General features: G+C 47.9%; 1 protein-coding gene across 1 annotated transcript in view; it reads left to right on the top strand.

Annotated features, from left to right (window-relative positions):
* Positions 1–17,448, top strand: part of SYNJ2 (synaptojanin 2) — a 266,841-nt gene that overhangs the window by 191,652 nt on the left and 57,741 nt on the right. The window contains exons 17-18 of the mRNA XM_075339649.1: positions 1,443–1,599; positions 3,753–3,870. Coding sequence (XP_075195764.1) covers positions 1,443–1,599; positions 3,753–3,870 — 275 coding nt within the window. The remainder of the gene's footprint in view (positions 1–1,442; positions 1,600–3,752; positions 3,871–17,448) is intronic.

Here is a 17,448-nt window from a genome sequence, read left to right as displayed (position 1 = left end):
GCGCACATAGCCTAACAGTGATTTTATGAAAACTACAGCAACAGCTCAGTAAGTGACACATCGCTGGAATCAGGGTCTCTGTCTTTACATTATGCTGCTCTCTAATTAGATGGCAAAAACCTGGAGACAGATTACCTTTAACGTATTGGGTATTCTTATGTGAGTGTGATATAATCTGCCCACACCACTATAATTGTATTCATTCTGTGATACGTAGTTTATAATTCTGTGCTTGAGGGCCACATAAACTAGAAAAATGTGTGGGATACTATGTGTATAAATATTCAGATTCTCTATGTACAGTGTTTACATTTAGCATGTACATATGTTGGGCGCTCTCCATCGTGAAACATGACGTTGCTTTCTGAGCCTCAATGTAAATAGCAAAGGACCCCTTGTACTACTGTATTAATGAGCAGCTTTCTACATCCTCATTGTTTGGGCTCTTGCTACATATATGTTTGGAATATTTTAAGTGTTGATAACGTAGGAAATGTTATTTTGCAGCGTGTTATGCTGCTGGCATTTTGCATGAAAACAGGGAATCTGTTGGTAAGTTTGAATGCCACCTATGTGTTGATTTATGTAACCAAATTGTTTAGTTTGTCCTCCACTTTTCCATTGATAGCCTATCCTTAGGATAGATCATCATTGTCTGATTGCCTAGGGTCCAACACCCCCGCCGATCAGCTGTTCTCTGTGCTGGCGGAGGCTAGCAGCTGGAAATGCTCAGTTTCGGGCCTGTCCCAACTGATAGTGGCCGCTGCCGAGTAGTGCATATCTGCCTCCAATTCAAATCAATAGGAAGTGGATGTGCAGTACCTGGCCACAGCCACTGTCAGAAGATGGGGCAGCTCCAAAACAAAGCATTTCTGGCTGCCTCCTGCCGGCAGCGACACCAAGAACAGCTGATCAGCGGGGGTGTCGAGTGTCAGACTGTATGCAATCAGACATTGCTGACCTATCCTAAGGATGGCCATTAGGGATGATCAAATACCTCAAATATTCGGCTTCGCGAATATCCGACGAATAGGTCACCGCTATGCGAATATTCGATGCGCAACGTAAGTCTGTGAGAAGCCTGAATAGTTCCAAATAGCTGTTATTTATTCAGGTTTCGCATAGACTTACATTGCACATTGAATATTCGTGAATAGTCGAATAGCGGCGACCTATTCGGCAAATATTCGTGAAGCGGAATATTTGAGGTATTCGATCATCCCTAATGGCCATCAATGTGAACAACCTCTGATATGAGTAACTACTCCAGCTTTGTAGGAAGCAGACATGTGGGCCTGTTACTGCAACATAGACGTTTCATATTGTTAATATATACTATATGGCCTGGTATAAATATTTTCTGTTTGGCATTGTACCCCTCTCATGTCTTGGAAGTTTTTATTTTACTTTGTGATCATGTTGGTAATATAATTGTTTTTTAGATCTTCAAAGACTTCTATGAAGGTACAATCCACTTTGGACCAACTTACAAGTATGACATTGGATCAGAAGCATATGACACAAGTGAAAAGTGCAGGACTCCAGCTTGGACAGACAGAGTACTATGGTGGAGAAAGAAGTTACCATGTGACAAATCAGGTATGCGTGTTTTATGTCTGTAGAGGTAATTATGGCACATGTATTAGCTGGAACCTAAAGGGACACTTTTCTCTATAAAAGCTTAATAAAAATAAGTATGGATGGGAGTTAGAGGGGTTGTCCACAATCCCTAAACATTAATACTTTCCCTCCGACATTAATAATGTACCCCAACTGGTAATCCCTTGGCAGGGTTTTAGGATGCAGTGATGTTCTTTAATCTGGTGAAGAGATGAGATTCTAGGGTTCTAATAATGATGGCCACTGTGAAATAACCTCTACTAAGTGAACTCATTCTCACAGGTGCGCACACCATGACTGAGTAGTAATATCTTATTTATCTGGTAGGAGTATAAACGAAATAATAAAACATGTTATAAGCAAAACTTCACTATGAGTAGACTTAAAGGGTAACTGTCGTTTTATTTTATAAATCCTTAATGCACATGAAAATAAATAAATTTGCTTCTTTTTCTCCCAGAATTCATCAGTCACTATCAAAATCCTCAATCCCAAAGTAAAATCTGTATTTAGTGAAGACTTTCCTGTTACAGAGATAGGAGACGGCAGTTGTTACAGATTCTATGACAATGGGAGGAGCTAGCGGCAGAGGGATGAGCTATAGACAGCGCTCTGCCCCATCCTCCCTCTTCTATCTACATGGCAGTTGTTACTGATGTGATTCTATGTAGATACCATGTTTCAAACTAACAGCATCCTGAAATAGGCCTTGTGCAGCCCTATTTAAGGATACCTCATTTTTTATTGTCCGCTTTTGTTGCTCTAAGCCCTGGCTAATTAATTGAATGAATATTCACCCTCTTCCACACCCAGAATCCCGCCCATAGCTCTGAGTTGTGCATGGCACTGACACTCTATGCCTGCTGTACTGTATCACTGTACCAGGCTTTCATTGCAATCCTCGGTGGCTCGCCTGAGCTGAGAGTGATAGATGCATATGTATACACATTGTCACTCTCAGATCAGGAGTGCTGCCAATGATTGTGGCGATCAAACGCATGGCTAATTAAGAGAATGAATATTCAACTTCCTCTCCCATAATTCCGCCCACCGCTCTCTGAGTCCTGCACTGCACCCGCACTCTGCCTGCTATACTACCAGTACTGCTGCTTGCCTGAGGATCACATTACAATCATCAGCGACTCTCCTGAGCTCAGTGTAACAGCTGTATAGACATACACGCTGTCACTCTCAGTTGCGGAGAGTCACCGAAGATTGCCTTGAAATCCTCTGGCTGGCAGTACCGATAATACAGCAGGAAGATTGCTGGTGCAATGCAAGACTCAGAGCAGTGGGTAGGATTACAGGAGAGGAGGGTGAATATTCATTCTCTTAATTAGCCATGCACTTGCTCAGCACAATCATCAATGGCACTCCTGATCTGAGAGTGACAGCATTTATGTCTATGCTACTGGCGCTCACAGCTCCGGAGAGCCACCGAGGATTGCGATGCGATCCTGGTACAGTGATACAGTGCAGCAGGCATAGAGTGTCAGTGCAGGACTCAGAGCGGTGGGCCGGATTCTGGATGGGGAAGAGGGTGAATATGCATTCATTGAATTAGCCGACATTCCTGACCTGAGAGTGACAGCGTGTATGTCTATGCAGCTGTCACTCTCACATCAGGCGTGATACCGAGAATTGTGGTGTGATCCTTGGGCACTAATACAGCAGGCAAATATAAGACACCCCTCGAAAATAAGTCACTGCACATTTTTCAAAACAGAAAAGAATATAAACCCCTATCTTATTTTCGGGGAAACACCGTAGAAGAAGGTTGAAGAGGCGGAACTCTGCATCTAGCTCCTCCCTGTCCCGTTAGCTCCTCCCTCTTCCCATCATCAAAGAATCTCTTCAGTAACAACTTCCATCTCCTATCTCAGTAATTGGAAAGTCTTCACTGAATACAGATTTTACCTCAGAATTGAGAATGTTGATAATGACTGATCACTTCTGGCAGAGAAAGAAGCAGATTTTTCTGGTAAGACAAAATACAAAGTTGCTTATTTTCATATGTACTATTGAATTATGAAATAAAAATTATAACGACAGTTATGCCTTAAATAACCTTAATGTGTCTGTATATCATACTCTAACCTATTGCATTACTTGTATTTAACCCCAACTTGTAGCTGGAGACATTAATCTTCTAGACAATGATTTGGATAGCAGCTCTAAAGTAAAACACACATGGAGTCCCGGTGCCCTGATGTATTATGGAAGAGCAGAGATTCCATCATCTGATCACAGGTACCTTGTTTTATTATCTTTCTATAGCTTAATGGTTTTAGGATGCTATACAACACTATTGATTTTCCATCCATAGCTGACAGGAAATCAGTAGATTGACCCACGCTTCTATTTTTTCAATTACATATTTTACATTGTACCCCCTGTTATTGTGTTTAGTTTGTTATTAAAACACGTCCCTACTCAACTTATTTAGTGGATTTTTAAATTGTTTTACTTAGTCAGACATCATAAAAATAACTAAGTTTTTTTAACTCGCTTGCTTTTTCTCTTTCTGCTGTAATTCTGTTGCTGTGAGAGCTTTTGTTTAACACCCTGGACAGCTTATTTCCAAGGAGATCAGCCACCCGAGCCTGGCCAAGTATTTGCAGTAGTTATACTCTAGTAGTGGAGTTAACTCCAAAGATCCCAATAGTTAGCATAATGGGGTGATTCTTTTTCACATCACTAAATGATGGAGAGTACAACCTGTTGTACAACCTGTAGTGGTCAGGCTGTATTCTAGTGTGATGCCCTGGCAAAACCAGGTAGTCACAGAGGTTGTACAAATCTCTCAGGTACAAAATTCCATCCTCCTTGGCATACCAACACAAAACCCACACCCAGGTGCACAACACCAGCCAGTAAAGCCTAGTCACCCCCATGACAATAGGGACACACCAGTGGGCGGGACCAGGTGGATGGGAGCGCCCACCTAGGGGTCCTGAGGTATCAGGGGTGGGAACACAAGAGAACAGGACAGGACAGACAGTAGAGCAATACTAAGAGTGGAGGAGTGTGGAGTGACAGCAGAGTCAGGGATTGGGGCCCCTGGACTACCGGACTAGGTGGCAGACGGCAAGCAGGACCACAGGCGACGGAGATCCGGTCGCTGGAGACCTTAAGTGGACCGGGGCAGGGCTGTTGCCCGCTGGTGCCGACAGCGGGAATCCGGTCCAGAGGCCGTGCCCAGTCACGGTGCTTGGACCCTACGGCGAGGAAGGTTTCAAGACCCATGTCATTTGACCAGCCGGGGGCAAGGTTTCAGGCCTTGTTCCACAGTAAGCCCAGAGAGCGAAACGGAAGCCCAACGCGGGGGATAGGGTGTCCGCCAGAACCCACAGAGATCCCAAGGGTCAGATTTCACGGGCCACAGCTCCCAACATACAAAGTACCGGGAGTGGACTTCCCCGTTCCAAGCGGAGTTGTCCCATTGAAGACACAAACACTGAGTGCAGGAGGAAGGGACCCCTGTTTGCTACATTTGGGTGTGGGACCCGAATACACCCGCCGGAGGCAACTGGTCACTGGCAATTTGGTTTACCACTGGACTCTGTGTGCAATTCTTTGGAACTGTGAGTACACCATCCATCCCCGGTCCAACCGTGCATGACACTCTCCGCAGCCACGACTCCCGTTCACCTGGTCCCCGGGACTATACTTTCCCTACCCGTGGAGGGGATTCTATCCTGCTGCCCCTCTCCACCAGCCCCGGGCGCCCCATCACCAGGCAGCGACAGTGCTACCAAGTCTCACCGCAACCCACGGGTGGTGTCACTGACAAACTATTCCCCTGTAAATACCCCCTTCCTACGGCTGTGAGGACGGACGACTGTACGAGCCCGAGTCCGGCTACCACTCAAGCCACAGTAACGAACCCGGATCCGAGCATCCCCTGCAGCGGTCCAGCCCCCGTCCGCAACAGTAGCTCATTGGGATGACAGGACTATTGTAGCTTAACTCTGTCGGTGATTGGGTATCCGGGGTGGACGGTCATTGGCCTTTTGACACTTGATCACCTAACATCCATAGCGGAGTACATTTCATGGAGCAGAAGATGGATCCAGAACTTTTAAAGCCCCGTCACATGCAGCAACGTATCTAACGATATATCGCCGGGGTCATGGATTCCGTGACGCACATCTGGCATCGTTAGCGACGTTGTTCCGTGTGACAGCAAGGAACGACCATTAACGATGGAAAATACTCACCTTATCGTCCATCGTTGACACGTCGTTCCTTTTTAAAAAATCGTTGATTCTTGAGCACCCAGGTTGTTTGTCGTTCCCGAGGCAGCACACAACGCTACGTGTGACACCTCGGGAAAGACGAACTGCAGCTTACCTGCGGCCGCCGGCAATGCGGAAGGAAGTAGGTGGGCGGGATGTTACGTCCCTCTCACCTCCGCCCCTCCGCTTCTATTGGGCGGCCGCTGTGACGCCGCACGAACCGCCCCCTTAGAAAGGAGGTGGTTCGCTGGCAACAGTGACGTCGCTAGGCAGGTAAGTATGTGTGACGGCTCCGAACAATATTATGCGCCACAGGCAGCGATTTGCTCGTGACGCACAAACGACGGGGGCGGGTCCTTTCACCAGCGATATCGCTGCGTGTAAAGCCCTCTTTAGAACCACAGGAGTAATTCCCTTCTGGACAGTTAAGTAAGCATTGTATCTGTATTGCTCTGGCTTTCCCTGCAGCCACTCTTTCTTTCACTTTTTTTTTTTCACTTTTTTTTCCACACTTCTTTCTTTCAGGCTTGTGGTATTTTCTCGGTAGTCCAGCAGTGGGTCTAGCAGCTCTGGGTCTCTCTCTATATTGTGCACATCCCTGCGATTACAGAGATTCCCTCCAGCCAGCTGTAGTTCCAAGTGTGCCCTCATGGCTTTGGGGTCACACAATTTCCTTTCCGGTCGACCTGCTGTAGCCCATGGTGCTCCAGGGTCTCCCTCAGTACTGGGACTCTATGTTAGGGGTGCTTCACACACAGCGAGCTCGCTGCCGAGATCGCTGCTGAGTCACGCTTTTTGTGACGCAGCAGTGACCTCATTAGCGATCTCGCTGTGTGTGACACTGAGCAGCGATCTGGCCCCTGCTGCGAGATCGCTGCTCGTTACACACAGCCCTGGTTCGTTTTCTTCAAAGCCGCTCTCCTGCTGTGACACACAGATCGCTGTGTGTGACAGCAAGAGAGCGACAAATGAAGCGAGCAGGGAGCAGGAGCCGGCATCTGACAGCTGAGGTAAGCTGTATCCAAGATAAACATCGGGTAACCAAGGTGGTTACCCGATATTTACCTTAGTTACCAGCAGCTCTCACGCTGCCTGTGCTGCCGGCTCCGGCTCTCTGCACATGTAGCTGCTGTACACATCGGGTTAATTAACCCGATGTGTACAGCAGCTAGGAGAGCAAGGAGCCAGCGCTCAGTGTGCGCGGCTCCCTGCTCTCTGCACATGTAGCTGCATTACACATCGGGTTAATTAACCCGATGTGTACTGTAGCTAGGAGAGCAAGGAGCCAGCGCTTAGTGTGCGCGGCTCCCTGCTCCCTGCTCACACTGGTAACTAATGTAAACATCGGGTAACCATACCCGATGTTTACCTTAGTTACCAGTCTCCGCAGCTTCCAGACGGCGGCTCCGTGCAAGCGCAACGTCGCTTGCACGTCGCTGCTGGCTGGGGGCTGGTCACTGGTCGCTGGTGAGATCTGCCTGTTTGACAGCTCACCAGCGACCATGTAGCGATGCAGCAGCGATCCTGACCAGGTCAGATCGCTGGTCGGATCGCTGCTGCATCGCTAAGTGTGAAGGTACCCTTAGTTCCTGCTTCAGTACAATACACCTCCCTTTCCCATCTGTCAATCAATCTCGCAATGGCTTGCCTACCACCCTCCGGATAAGGTTCGATCCTTCCAAACCTCCACTGCTTGCTGCAGCACGCAGCTATCGGGCCTCTCATATCCGAACCTCCGAAAGATCGCGTTCGCCAGCCTAACCTGGTTAGCCCCGTGTTAGTTCTGATTTCCATCAGTTTATTCCGTGGCAATTTATGCTGCTTTAACCTGCCTGTTCCACATGTTGACAGTGCACCCTGTTCCTGAATATGCCATAACTATGTAGCAGTCTGGGGCCGTGCTTGCCAAGATTACTGTCATGGAGTATCTAACTGTTTGCTTTCTGATCCTCGTACTGTGACCACCACGGAAAGTGAGTAAAGGCTGCTTTAGGCTTCTGCCACACTCATGTGAAAATCACGCACGTGCCGAGAGACACGTATTTTCCCTGCGTGTTGCGTGCAGGTAAGTACGTGTCTCTGGTACGTGCGTGACATGTGTGTTCTACGTGTGCTATCCGCGATAGCACACGTAGAACCGGTAATTATCATACTCACCTGGTCCTTCCTGCTGTCCGCGCTGCTGTCCGTGGTGCTGATCCTCGGTCTCCAGCCCTCCCGTCTCCCCGCTGCTGCTGCTGCCAGGCAGTGAAGTGAATATTCAATGAGAATAATGAGCGGCGGTCGGCAGCAAGAGGCAGCAGCGGCAGAGACAGGAGGGCTGGAGAAGGTGAGTTAATGTTTTTTGTTTTTTTCACTGACGTGTGTTTTCTCCGGCGCGTGTCACACGGGACCGCATCCACCCTACACCCGTGTGGTACGGGTGCGGGCCGTGTGACACCCATGCTGTCGGAGAAAACACTGACATGTCAGCGCTTTGAAAAACGCACACACGTACAAACGCACACGGACACACGTTCCATGTGGTTTTACGTGTGTGTGCCTGCTACAATAGGGTAGCATTGGTTAACGTGTCTCCGTGCCGCCGGTACGTGTAAAAAATGACAAACACGTGCCGGCAGCACGGATGTGTGGCGCTAGCCTTACACGGTATGACCGATTGTGCAATTTCACAATCGATCGTACCCGCCCCCATCCTTTTTGCGTCACGGGCAAATCGCTGCCCGTGTCGCACAAAGTCAGTAACCCCCGTCACACATACTTACCTCTCGTGCGACCTCTCTGTGGGCGGCGAACGTCCACTTCCTGGAGTGGGAGGGACGTTCGGCATCACAGCGACGTCACACGGCCGCCGGCCAATGGAAGCGGAGGGGCGGAGATGAGCGGGACGTAAATATCCCGCCCACCTCCTTCCTTCACATAGCCAGCTGCGGCCGCGTGACGCAGGTGAGCTGCTGTTCATCGTTCCCGGGGTGTCACACGGAGCGGCGTGTGCTACCCCGGAAACGATGAACTACTAAATTAAACGATATTATGGAACCTAGCGAGCAGTACACGACTCACGATTTGTGAGCGATACTGCGTCGCTAGGAGGTGTCACACAGGCCGGCATCGCCAGCGATGCCGGATGTGCGTCACAAAAACCGTGACCCCCGACGATCTATCGCACGATAGATTGTCTGGTGTAAAGCAGCCTTTAGACCCACCAACAGTAGCATTACAACAAGAGATGCTACTCTGACCACCTTCCAGAGTGAGTGAGACCTCGCAACCGAACAAATCATGCAGGTGACCCTGCCATCCAGGGACTATTATGACCAATTCTAGAGTGAGTTAGGCTACTTTCACACATCCGTTTTTTGCCGTCAGGCACAATCTGGCTTGTGCCTGACGCAACGGATCCGTCACACATTGTGTAAAAACTGATGCGACGGATCTAGCAAAAAAATTGATCCGTTTTTTTTTTCCTTTTTAATGCCAAAAGGAGAGAGAGACCCCATCATCACTGCAGACACCGGCACTACTGCCTCCATCATCACCGCAGACATGCATGCACTACCGCCACCATCATCACCGCGCACACCGGCACTACCGCCCCCATCATCACCACACACGCGCAGGCACTACCGCCCCCATCATCACTGCACACACGCAGGCACTACCGCTCCCATCATCACCGCACACACGCAGGCACTACCGCTCCCATCATCACCGTGCACACTGACACTACCGCCCCCATCACCACTGCACACACCGGCACTTCTACCCCCATCATCACTGCACACACACTGGCACTATCTGAGTGACGTCACCGCTGACAGCGCGACTCACTTCAGTTGCTCTGTGGAGCTCACAGCGAGTGGCGGTATTCTTCGGCCGCTCCTGTCAGCTTCCGATGTAGCAGAGCTGAAAGCATCGTGGTACCTCGTGTGGATTACGTCGGACCTGGAGGGGTATTTGGGGTGAAAGAGGGTGTTTTTTTGTCTTTTATTTCAAATAAAGGATTTTTCGAGTGTATGTGTTTATTTACTTTCACTATAGATTAATCATTGGGGGTGTCTCATAAACGCATGCCATGATTAACCTAGGACTTAATGGCAGCTATAGGCTGCCATTATCTCCTTATTACCCCGATTGCTACTGCACCAGGGAAATTCAGGATGAGCCGGGTAGAGTCCCGGGACTGTTGCATCTAATGGATGCGGCAATTCTGGGCGGCTGCTAGCTGATATTTTTAGGCTCGGGGGGCGGGGGAATCGCGACATCGCTAGCGATTGCTAGCGATGTCGCGAGCGATAGCACCCGCCCCCGTCGTTGGTGCGATATGTGGTGATCGCTACCATAGCGAACATTATCACTACGGCAGCGTCACACGCACATACCTGTTCTGCGCCATCGCTGTGCCTGCCGAACAATCCCTCCTTCAAGGGGAAGGTGCGCCTGGCACTACCGCCACCATCATCACCGCACACACCGGCACTACCGCCCCCATCATCACCACACACGCGCAGGCACTACCGCCCCCATCATCACTGCACACACGCAGGCACTACCGCCCCCATCATCACCGCGCACACCGGCACTACCGCCCCCATCATCACCGCACACATTGGCACTACCGCCCCCATCATCACCACACACACGCAGGCACTACCGCTCCCATCATCACCGCACACACGCAGGCACTACCGCTCCCATCATCACCGTGCACACTGACACTACCGCCCCCGTCACCACTGCACACACCGGCACTTCTACCCCCATCATCACTGCACACACACTGGCACTATCTGAGTGACGTCACCGCTGACAGCGCGACTCACTTCAGTTGCTCTGTGGAGCTCACAGCGAGTGGCGGTATTCTTCGGCCGCTCCTGTCAGCTTCCGATGTAGCAGAGCTGAAAGCATCGTGGTACCTCGTGTGGATTACGTCGGACCTGGAGGGGTATTTGGGGTGAAAGAGGGTGTTTTTTTGTCTTTTATTTCAAATAAAGGATTTTTCGAGTGTATGTGTTTATTTACTTTCACTATAGATTAATCATTGGGGGTGTCTCATAAACGCATGCCATGATTAACCTAGGACTTAATGGCAGCTATAGGCTGCCATTATCTCCTTATTACCCCGATTGCTACTGCACCAGGGAAATTCAGGATGAGCCGGGTAGAGTCCCGGGACTGTTGCATCTAATGGATGCGGCAATTCTGGGCGGCTGCTAGCTGATATTTTTAGGCTCGGGGGGCGGGGGAATCGCGACATCGCTAGCGATTGCTAGCGATGTCGCGAGCGATAGCACCCGCCCCCGTCGTTGGTGCGATATGTGGTGATCGCTACCATAGCGAACATTATCACTACGGCAGCGTCACACGCACATACCTGTTCTGCGCCATCGCTGTGCCTGCCGAACAATCCCTCCTTCAAGGGGAAGGTGCGCCTGACGTCACAGCGACGTCATAAAACAGCCGTCCAATAGCAGAGGAGGGGCGGAGATGAGCGGCCGGAACATGCCGCCCACCTCCTTCCTTCCTCATTGCCGGCGGACGGAGGTAAGGAGATGATTGTCGCTCCTGCGGTATCACACATAGCGATGTGTGATGCCGCAGGAACGAGGAACAACCTCTCTACGTACAATACAACGATTTTTGGTAAATGAACACCGTGACCCCGATGACATATCGTTAGCGATGTCGCAGCGTGTAAATGGCTCTTTAGAGTTTCCAGATGAGATCTCACAGACAGGCCCATTCCACACGTGAGCCTGCATCTCAGACGCTATTTTGACCACATCCAAAAGCAGTTATATTGTTGAATCATTGAATCATCCATATAGTACTCTGACCTCTCCCTGGGTGAGTCAGACCTGATAAGAGTTCTCTCTAAAAGGCACACCTCACATTTACTGATCTATAAGTCATCTGACCACTTCCCTAAGTGAGTCAGAATCCCCAGGAGAGATGTCTTTAAAAGGGGCATGCCACACAGGCAATCAAGCCAGTCAAATTTTAACTTAAGGGCACGTTACACTCTACGATATATCTAACGATATGTCATCGGGGTCACGTCGTTAGTGACGCACATCCGGTATCGTTTGACATATCGTAGCGTGTGACAGCTACAAGTGACTGTGAACGAGCGAAAATACTCACCTTATCGTTGCTTGTTAACACGTCGCTCATTTTCTAAATATCGAACGTCCTTCTGTGCTCCGGTTGTTCATCGTTCCCGAGGCAGCACACATCGCTCCGTGTGACACCCCGGGAACGATGAACTGCAGCTTACCTGCAGCCGCCGGCAATGCGGAAGGAAGGAGGTGGGTGGGATGTTTACGTCACGCTCATCTCCGCCCTTCCGCTTCTATTGGGCGGCCGCTGTGTAACGTCGCTGTGACGCCGAACATCCCTCCCCCTTCAGGAAGAGGATGTTCACTGCCCACAGCGAGGTCGTTTGGAAGGTAAGTACGTGTGACGGGGGTTTACGACTTTGTGCGAAACGGGCAACAAATTGCCCGTAACGCACAAACGATGGGGGCGGGTGCGATCGCTCATGCGAACGCACGATAAATCGTAGCGTGTTAAGCAGCCTTTACAGTCTTCTGACCACTTACCATAGACAAATAGATTTGAAAGGGGTGTATCCTCACAAGCTCCTGAAAAAACACCTATAGAGTACCCTGATCATGCTCCTGAATGTGTAGCTCTAGATTAGCTACCTGATTCCATTCAGCAGTGATGATGCCTATAGCCAGCTACGGAGGAGAGGGAGATAAATCCCTCCCTCTCTTTTTCCGTGTCGGGTTGCACCTCTGCAGCACCGGCCCGCCCCTCCTCAGTGCCGGCCCGTCACCCGCAGCTGAGGTCTGCTCGCACAATTGGATCTCAGTTGCAGGGACACTCGCATGACACTCGGCTCTGCTGTACTGCCAGCGTGCGCCGAGTGACATGCGAGGGGATTGCAGTAATCCCCGTGTGGCCCCAACCTTAGGCCTCTTTCACACGTCCGTGTCTACGTGGGTACGTGTTTGGTCCGTTTCCTCACGTACCGGAGACACGGGCACACATAGACCCATTAAAATCAATGGGTCTGCGCTCATATGCGTATTCTGCCATGGACCGTGTGTACGTGTGGAGCATACGTGTGCCCGAGTGCTCCACACGTAGACATGTCCGTTTTCTCTCCAGCATCACGGGTGTCACACGGAACGCAAACGGGTCACACAGAATGCAAACGGACCACACGGATGTGTTCCGTGTGACACGCACCAGAGAAAACACATGTGTCTGCGAGGGAAAAAAAAACTTTACTCACCTTCTCCAGCCCTGCTGTCTCTGCCGCTGCTGTCACTTGCTGCCGACCGCCGCTCATTATGCTCATTGCATATTCACTTCACTGCGGCCAGAAGCTGCAGCAGCGGCGAGTCGGCAGGACCGGAGACTGAAGAACAGCACCACGGACAGCGAAGCCAGGGACAGGAGAGTAGAAAGTTCACGTTCTCCGTGTGTTATCACGGATAACACACGGAGAACACACGTGTGCCATAAACACGGCTCACGGAGGGCACTACGCACCTTTGACACGTACGTGAAAAAACTTGCGTGTTTTTTTACGGACGTGTGAAAGAGGCCTTAGGGAGGGTATTTGGGCATACAGGTATGAATGCTGCTGGGCTGGAGAGCATAGGGGACCTCACAGTTTCCCTTTAACAATGTTTCTTACTGTTTCTAATGTGAATAAACTCCTACTTAAAGAGGATCTTTCACTCAATTTGTTAATTTAAACAGAGCACCACATCCATTTATCGCTGCTTTACTGATTCTGGAACAGTTTTTCTTTTTTATTTTGTGCCCTTCTGTTTAAAGTTATGCCCCCTGGTAATAAAGATGGAGATTTTCCCTTTAACTAACTGGGTACAGTCATATGAAAAAGTTTGGGCACTCCTATTAATGTTAACCTTTTTTGTTTATAACAATTTGGGTTTTTGCAACAGCTATTTCAGTTTCATATATCTAATAACTGATGGACTGAGTAATATTTCTGGATTGAAATGAGGTTTATTGTACTAATAGAAAATGTGCAATCCACATTTAAACAAAATTTGATGGGTGCAAAAGTATGGGCACCCTTATCAATTTCTTAATTTGAACACGCATAATTACTTTTTACTGACTTACTAAAGCACTAAATTGGTTTTGTAACCTCATTGAGCTTTGAACTTCATAGGCAGGTGTATCCAATCATGAGAAAAGGTATTTAAGGTGGCCACTTGCAAGTTGTTCTCCTATTTGAATCTCCTATGAAGAGTGGCATCATGGGCTCCTCAAAACAACTCTCAAATGATCTGAAAACAAAGATTATTCAACATAGTTGTTCAGGGAAAGGATACAAAAAGTTGTCTCAGAGATTTAAACTGTCAGTTTCCACTGGGAGGAACATAGTAAGGAAATGGAAGAACACAGGTACAGTTCTTGTTAAGCCCAGAAGTGGCAGGCCAAGAAAAATATCAGAAAGGCAGAGAAGAAGAATGGTGAGAACAGTCAACGACAATCCACAGACCACCTCCAAAGACCTGCAGCTTCATCTTGCTGGAGATGGTGTCAATGTGCATCGGTCAACAATACAGCGCACGTTGCACAACGAGAAGCTGTATGGGAGAGTGATGCGAAAGAAGCCATTTCTGCAAGCACGCCACAAACAGAGTCGCCTGAGGTATGCAAAAGCACATTTGGACACCAGTTACATTTTGGAAGAAGGTCCTGTGGACTGATGAAACAAAGATTTAGTTGTTTGGTCATACAAAAGGGCGTTATGCATGGAGGCAAAAAAACACGGCATTCAAAGAAAAGCACTTGCTACCCACAGTAAAATTTGGTGGAGGTTCCATCATGCTTTGGGGCTGCGTGGCCAATGCCGGCACCGGGAATCTTGTTAAAGTTGAGGGTCGCATGGATTCAACTCAGTATCAGCAGATTCTTGATAATAATGTGCAAGCATCAGTGACGAAGTTGAAGTTACGCAGGGGATGGATATTTCAGCAAGACAATAATCCAAAACACAGCTCCAAATCTACTCAGGCAATCATGCAGAGGAACAATTACAATGTTCTGGAATGGCCATCCCAGTCCCCAGACCTGAATATCATTGAAAATCTGTGGAATGATTTGAAGCGTATTGTGCATGCTCGGCGATCATCAAACTTAACTGAACTGGAATTGTTTTGTAAACAGGAATGGTCAAATATACAGTCATGGCCAAAAGTTTTGAGAATGCTACAAATATTAATTTTTACAAAGTCTACTGCTTAAGTTTTTCTAATGGCAATTTGCATATACTCCATAAAGAGTGATCAGCTTAACAGCAATTACTTGCAAAGTGAATATTGACTAAGAAAATGAACTTCAACCCCCAAAACACATTTCAACATCATTGGATTCCTACCTTAAAAGGAGCAGCTAACATTGTTTTAGTGATTGTTCCATTAACACAGGTGTGGGTGTTGATGAGGACAGGGCTGGCGAACAATCAGTCATGATTAAGTAAGAATGACACCACTGGACATTTTAAAAGGAGGCTGGTGCTTGGTATCATTGTTTCTCTTCAGTTAACCATGGTTATCTCTAAAGAAACACATGCAGCCATCATTGCTCTGCACAAAAATGGCCTAACAGGGAAGAGTATCGCAGCTACAAAGATTGCACCTCAGTCAACAATCTATCGCATCATCAAGAACTTCAAGGAGAGAGCTTCCATTGTTGCCAAAAAAGCTCCAGGGTGCCCAAGAAGGACCAGCAAATGCCAGGACCGTATCTTAAAACTGTTTCAGCTGCGGGATCGGACTACCAGCAGTGCCGAGCTAGCTCAGCAATGGCAGCAGGCTGGTGTGAGTGCTTCTGCACGCACTGTGAGGCGGAGACTGCTTGAGCAAGGCCTGGTTTCAAGGAGGGCAGCAAAGAAGCCACTTCTCTCCAGAAAAATCATCAGGGACCGACTGATAGTCTGCAAAAGGTACAGGGAGTGGATTGCTGAGGACTGGGGTAAAGTCATTTTCTCAGATGAATCCCCTTTTCGATTGTTTGGGACATCTGGAAAACAGCTTATTAGGAGAAGAAGAGGTGAGCGCTACCACCAGTCTTGTCTCATGCCAACTGTTAAGCATCCTGAAACGATTCATGTGTGGGGTTGCTTCTCAGCCAAGGGAATCGGCTCACTCACAGTCTTGCCTAAAAACACAGCCATGAATAAAGAATGGTACCAGAATGTCCTCCAAGAGCAACTTCTCCCAACTGTCCAAAAGCAGTTTGGCGCCCAACAATGCCTTTTCCAGCATGATGGAGCACCTTACCATAAAACAAAGGTGATCACTAAATGGCTCATGGAACAAAACATAGAGATTTTGGGTCCATGGCCTGGAAACTCCCCAGATCTTAATCCCATTGAGAACTTGCGGGCATTCATCAAGAGACGGGTGGACAAACAAAAACCAACAAATTCTGGCAAAATGCAAGCATTGCTTATGCAAGAATGGACAGCTATCAGTCAGGATTTGATCCAGAAGTTGATTGAGAGCATGCCAGGGAGAATTGCAGAGGTCCTGAAGAAGAAGGGTCAACACTGCAAATATTGACTTGCTGCATTAACTCATTCTAACTGTCAATATAACCTTTTGGTACTTATAATATGATTGCAATTATATTTCTGTATGTGATGTAAACATCAGACAAACACAATTAAAAACCAGAGGGCAACAGATCATGTGAAAATATAATTTTGGTGTCATTCTCAAAACTTTTGGTCATGACTGTACCTTCATCCAGGAACTCATTAAAAGCTACAGGAAGCGACTAGAGGCTGTTATTTTTGCAAAAGGAGGATCTACAAAATATTAATGTCACTTTTATGTTGAGGTGCCCATACTTTTGCACTGGTCAAATTTTGTTTAAATGCGGATTGCACATTTTCTGTTAGTGCAATAAACTCATTTCAATCCAGAAATATTACTCAGACCATCAGTTATTAGATATATCAAACTGGAATGGCTGTTGCAAAAACCCAAATTGTTATAAAGAAAAAAGGTTAACATTAATATGGGTGACCAAACTTTTTCATATGACTGTATCTTTCCACCCAACCCCGACCTCCCCACAGAAATTGACTTTGTAAAGTGGCCGTAGAAAAAGAGACACGGTGAGATACTTTTATCTTCAACTTCGGATGAAGTCCAATTTTCACGTGTTATTGTTCTCTCGGAACTAGGAGTCTGGAAACTAGCACACGTGCAGTTGGTTTCTTTGGTGTGGATACAAGTTTCTTATCACTAGTACCTCCAACTGTGGCCATAAAATTGGATAGAATGGCCACTTTAGAGTTGGGAGGGAAAGGTGTGGAGAAGTGTATGGGAATCTGGGAAGCAGGTGGCTTCACCAAACAGTTGATGGCTTCACGTGAAAGACATGGGAATTCCACCCTCTTCCACTGAACATAGAATGCATGACCCAGCCGTTTTACATATGTCATTGTATGTAAAGAGTAACCATTGTTTTAATTTATTTTTAGAAATCAATTACGTCAGAATAATACATTTTGTAATATATCATGTTA

This window comes from Anomaloglossus baeobatrachus, chromosome 3 (genome assembly GCF_048569485.1).
Source record: "Anomaloglossus baeobatrachus isolate aAnoBae1 chromosome 3, aAnoBae1.hap1, whole genome shotgun sequence".
Taxonomy (NCBI): domain Eukaryota; kingdom Metazoa; phylum Chordata; class Amphibia; order Anura; family Aromobatidae; genus Anomaloglossus; species Anomaloglossus baeobatrachus.
The sequence above is the reverse complement of the archived record's forward strand: the minus strand, read 5'-3'. Positions and strand labels throughout refer to the sequence as shown.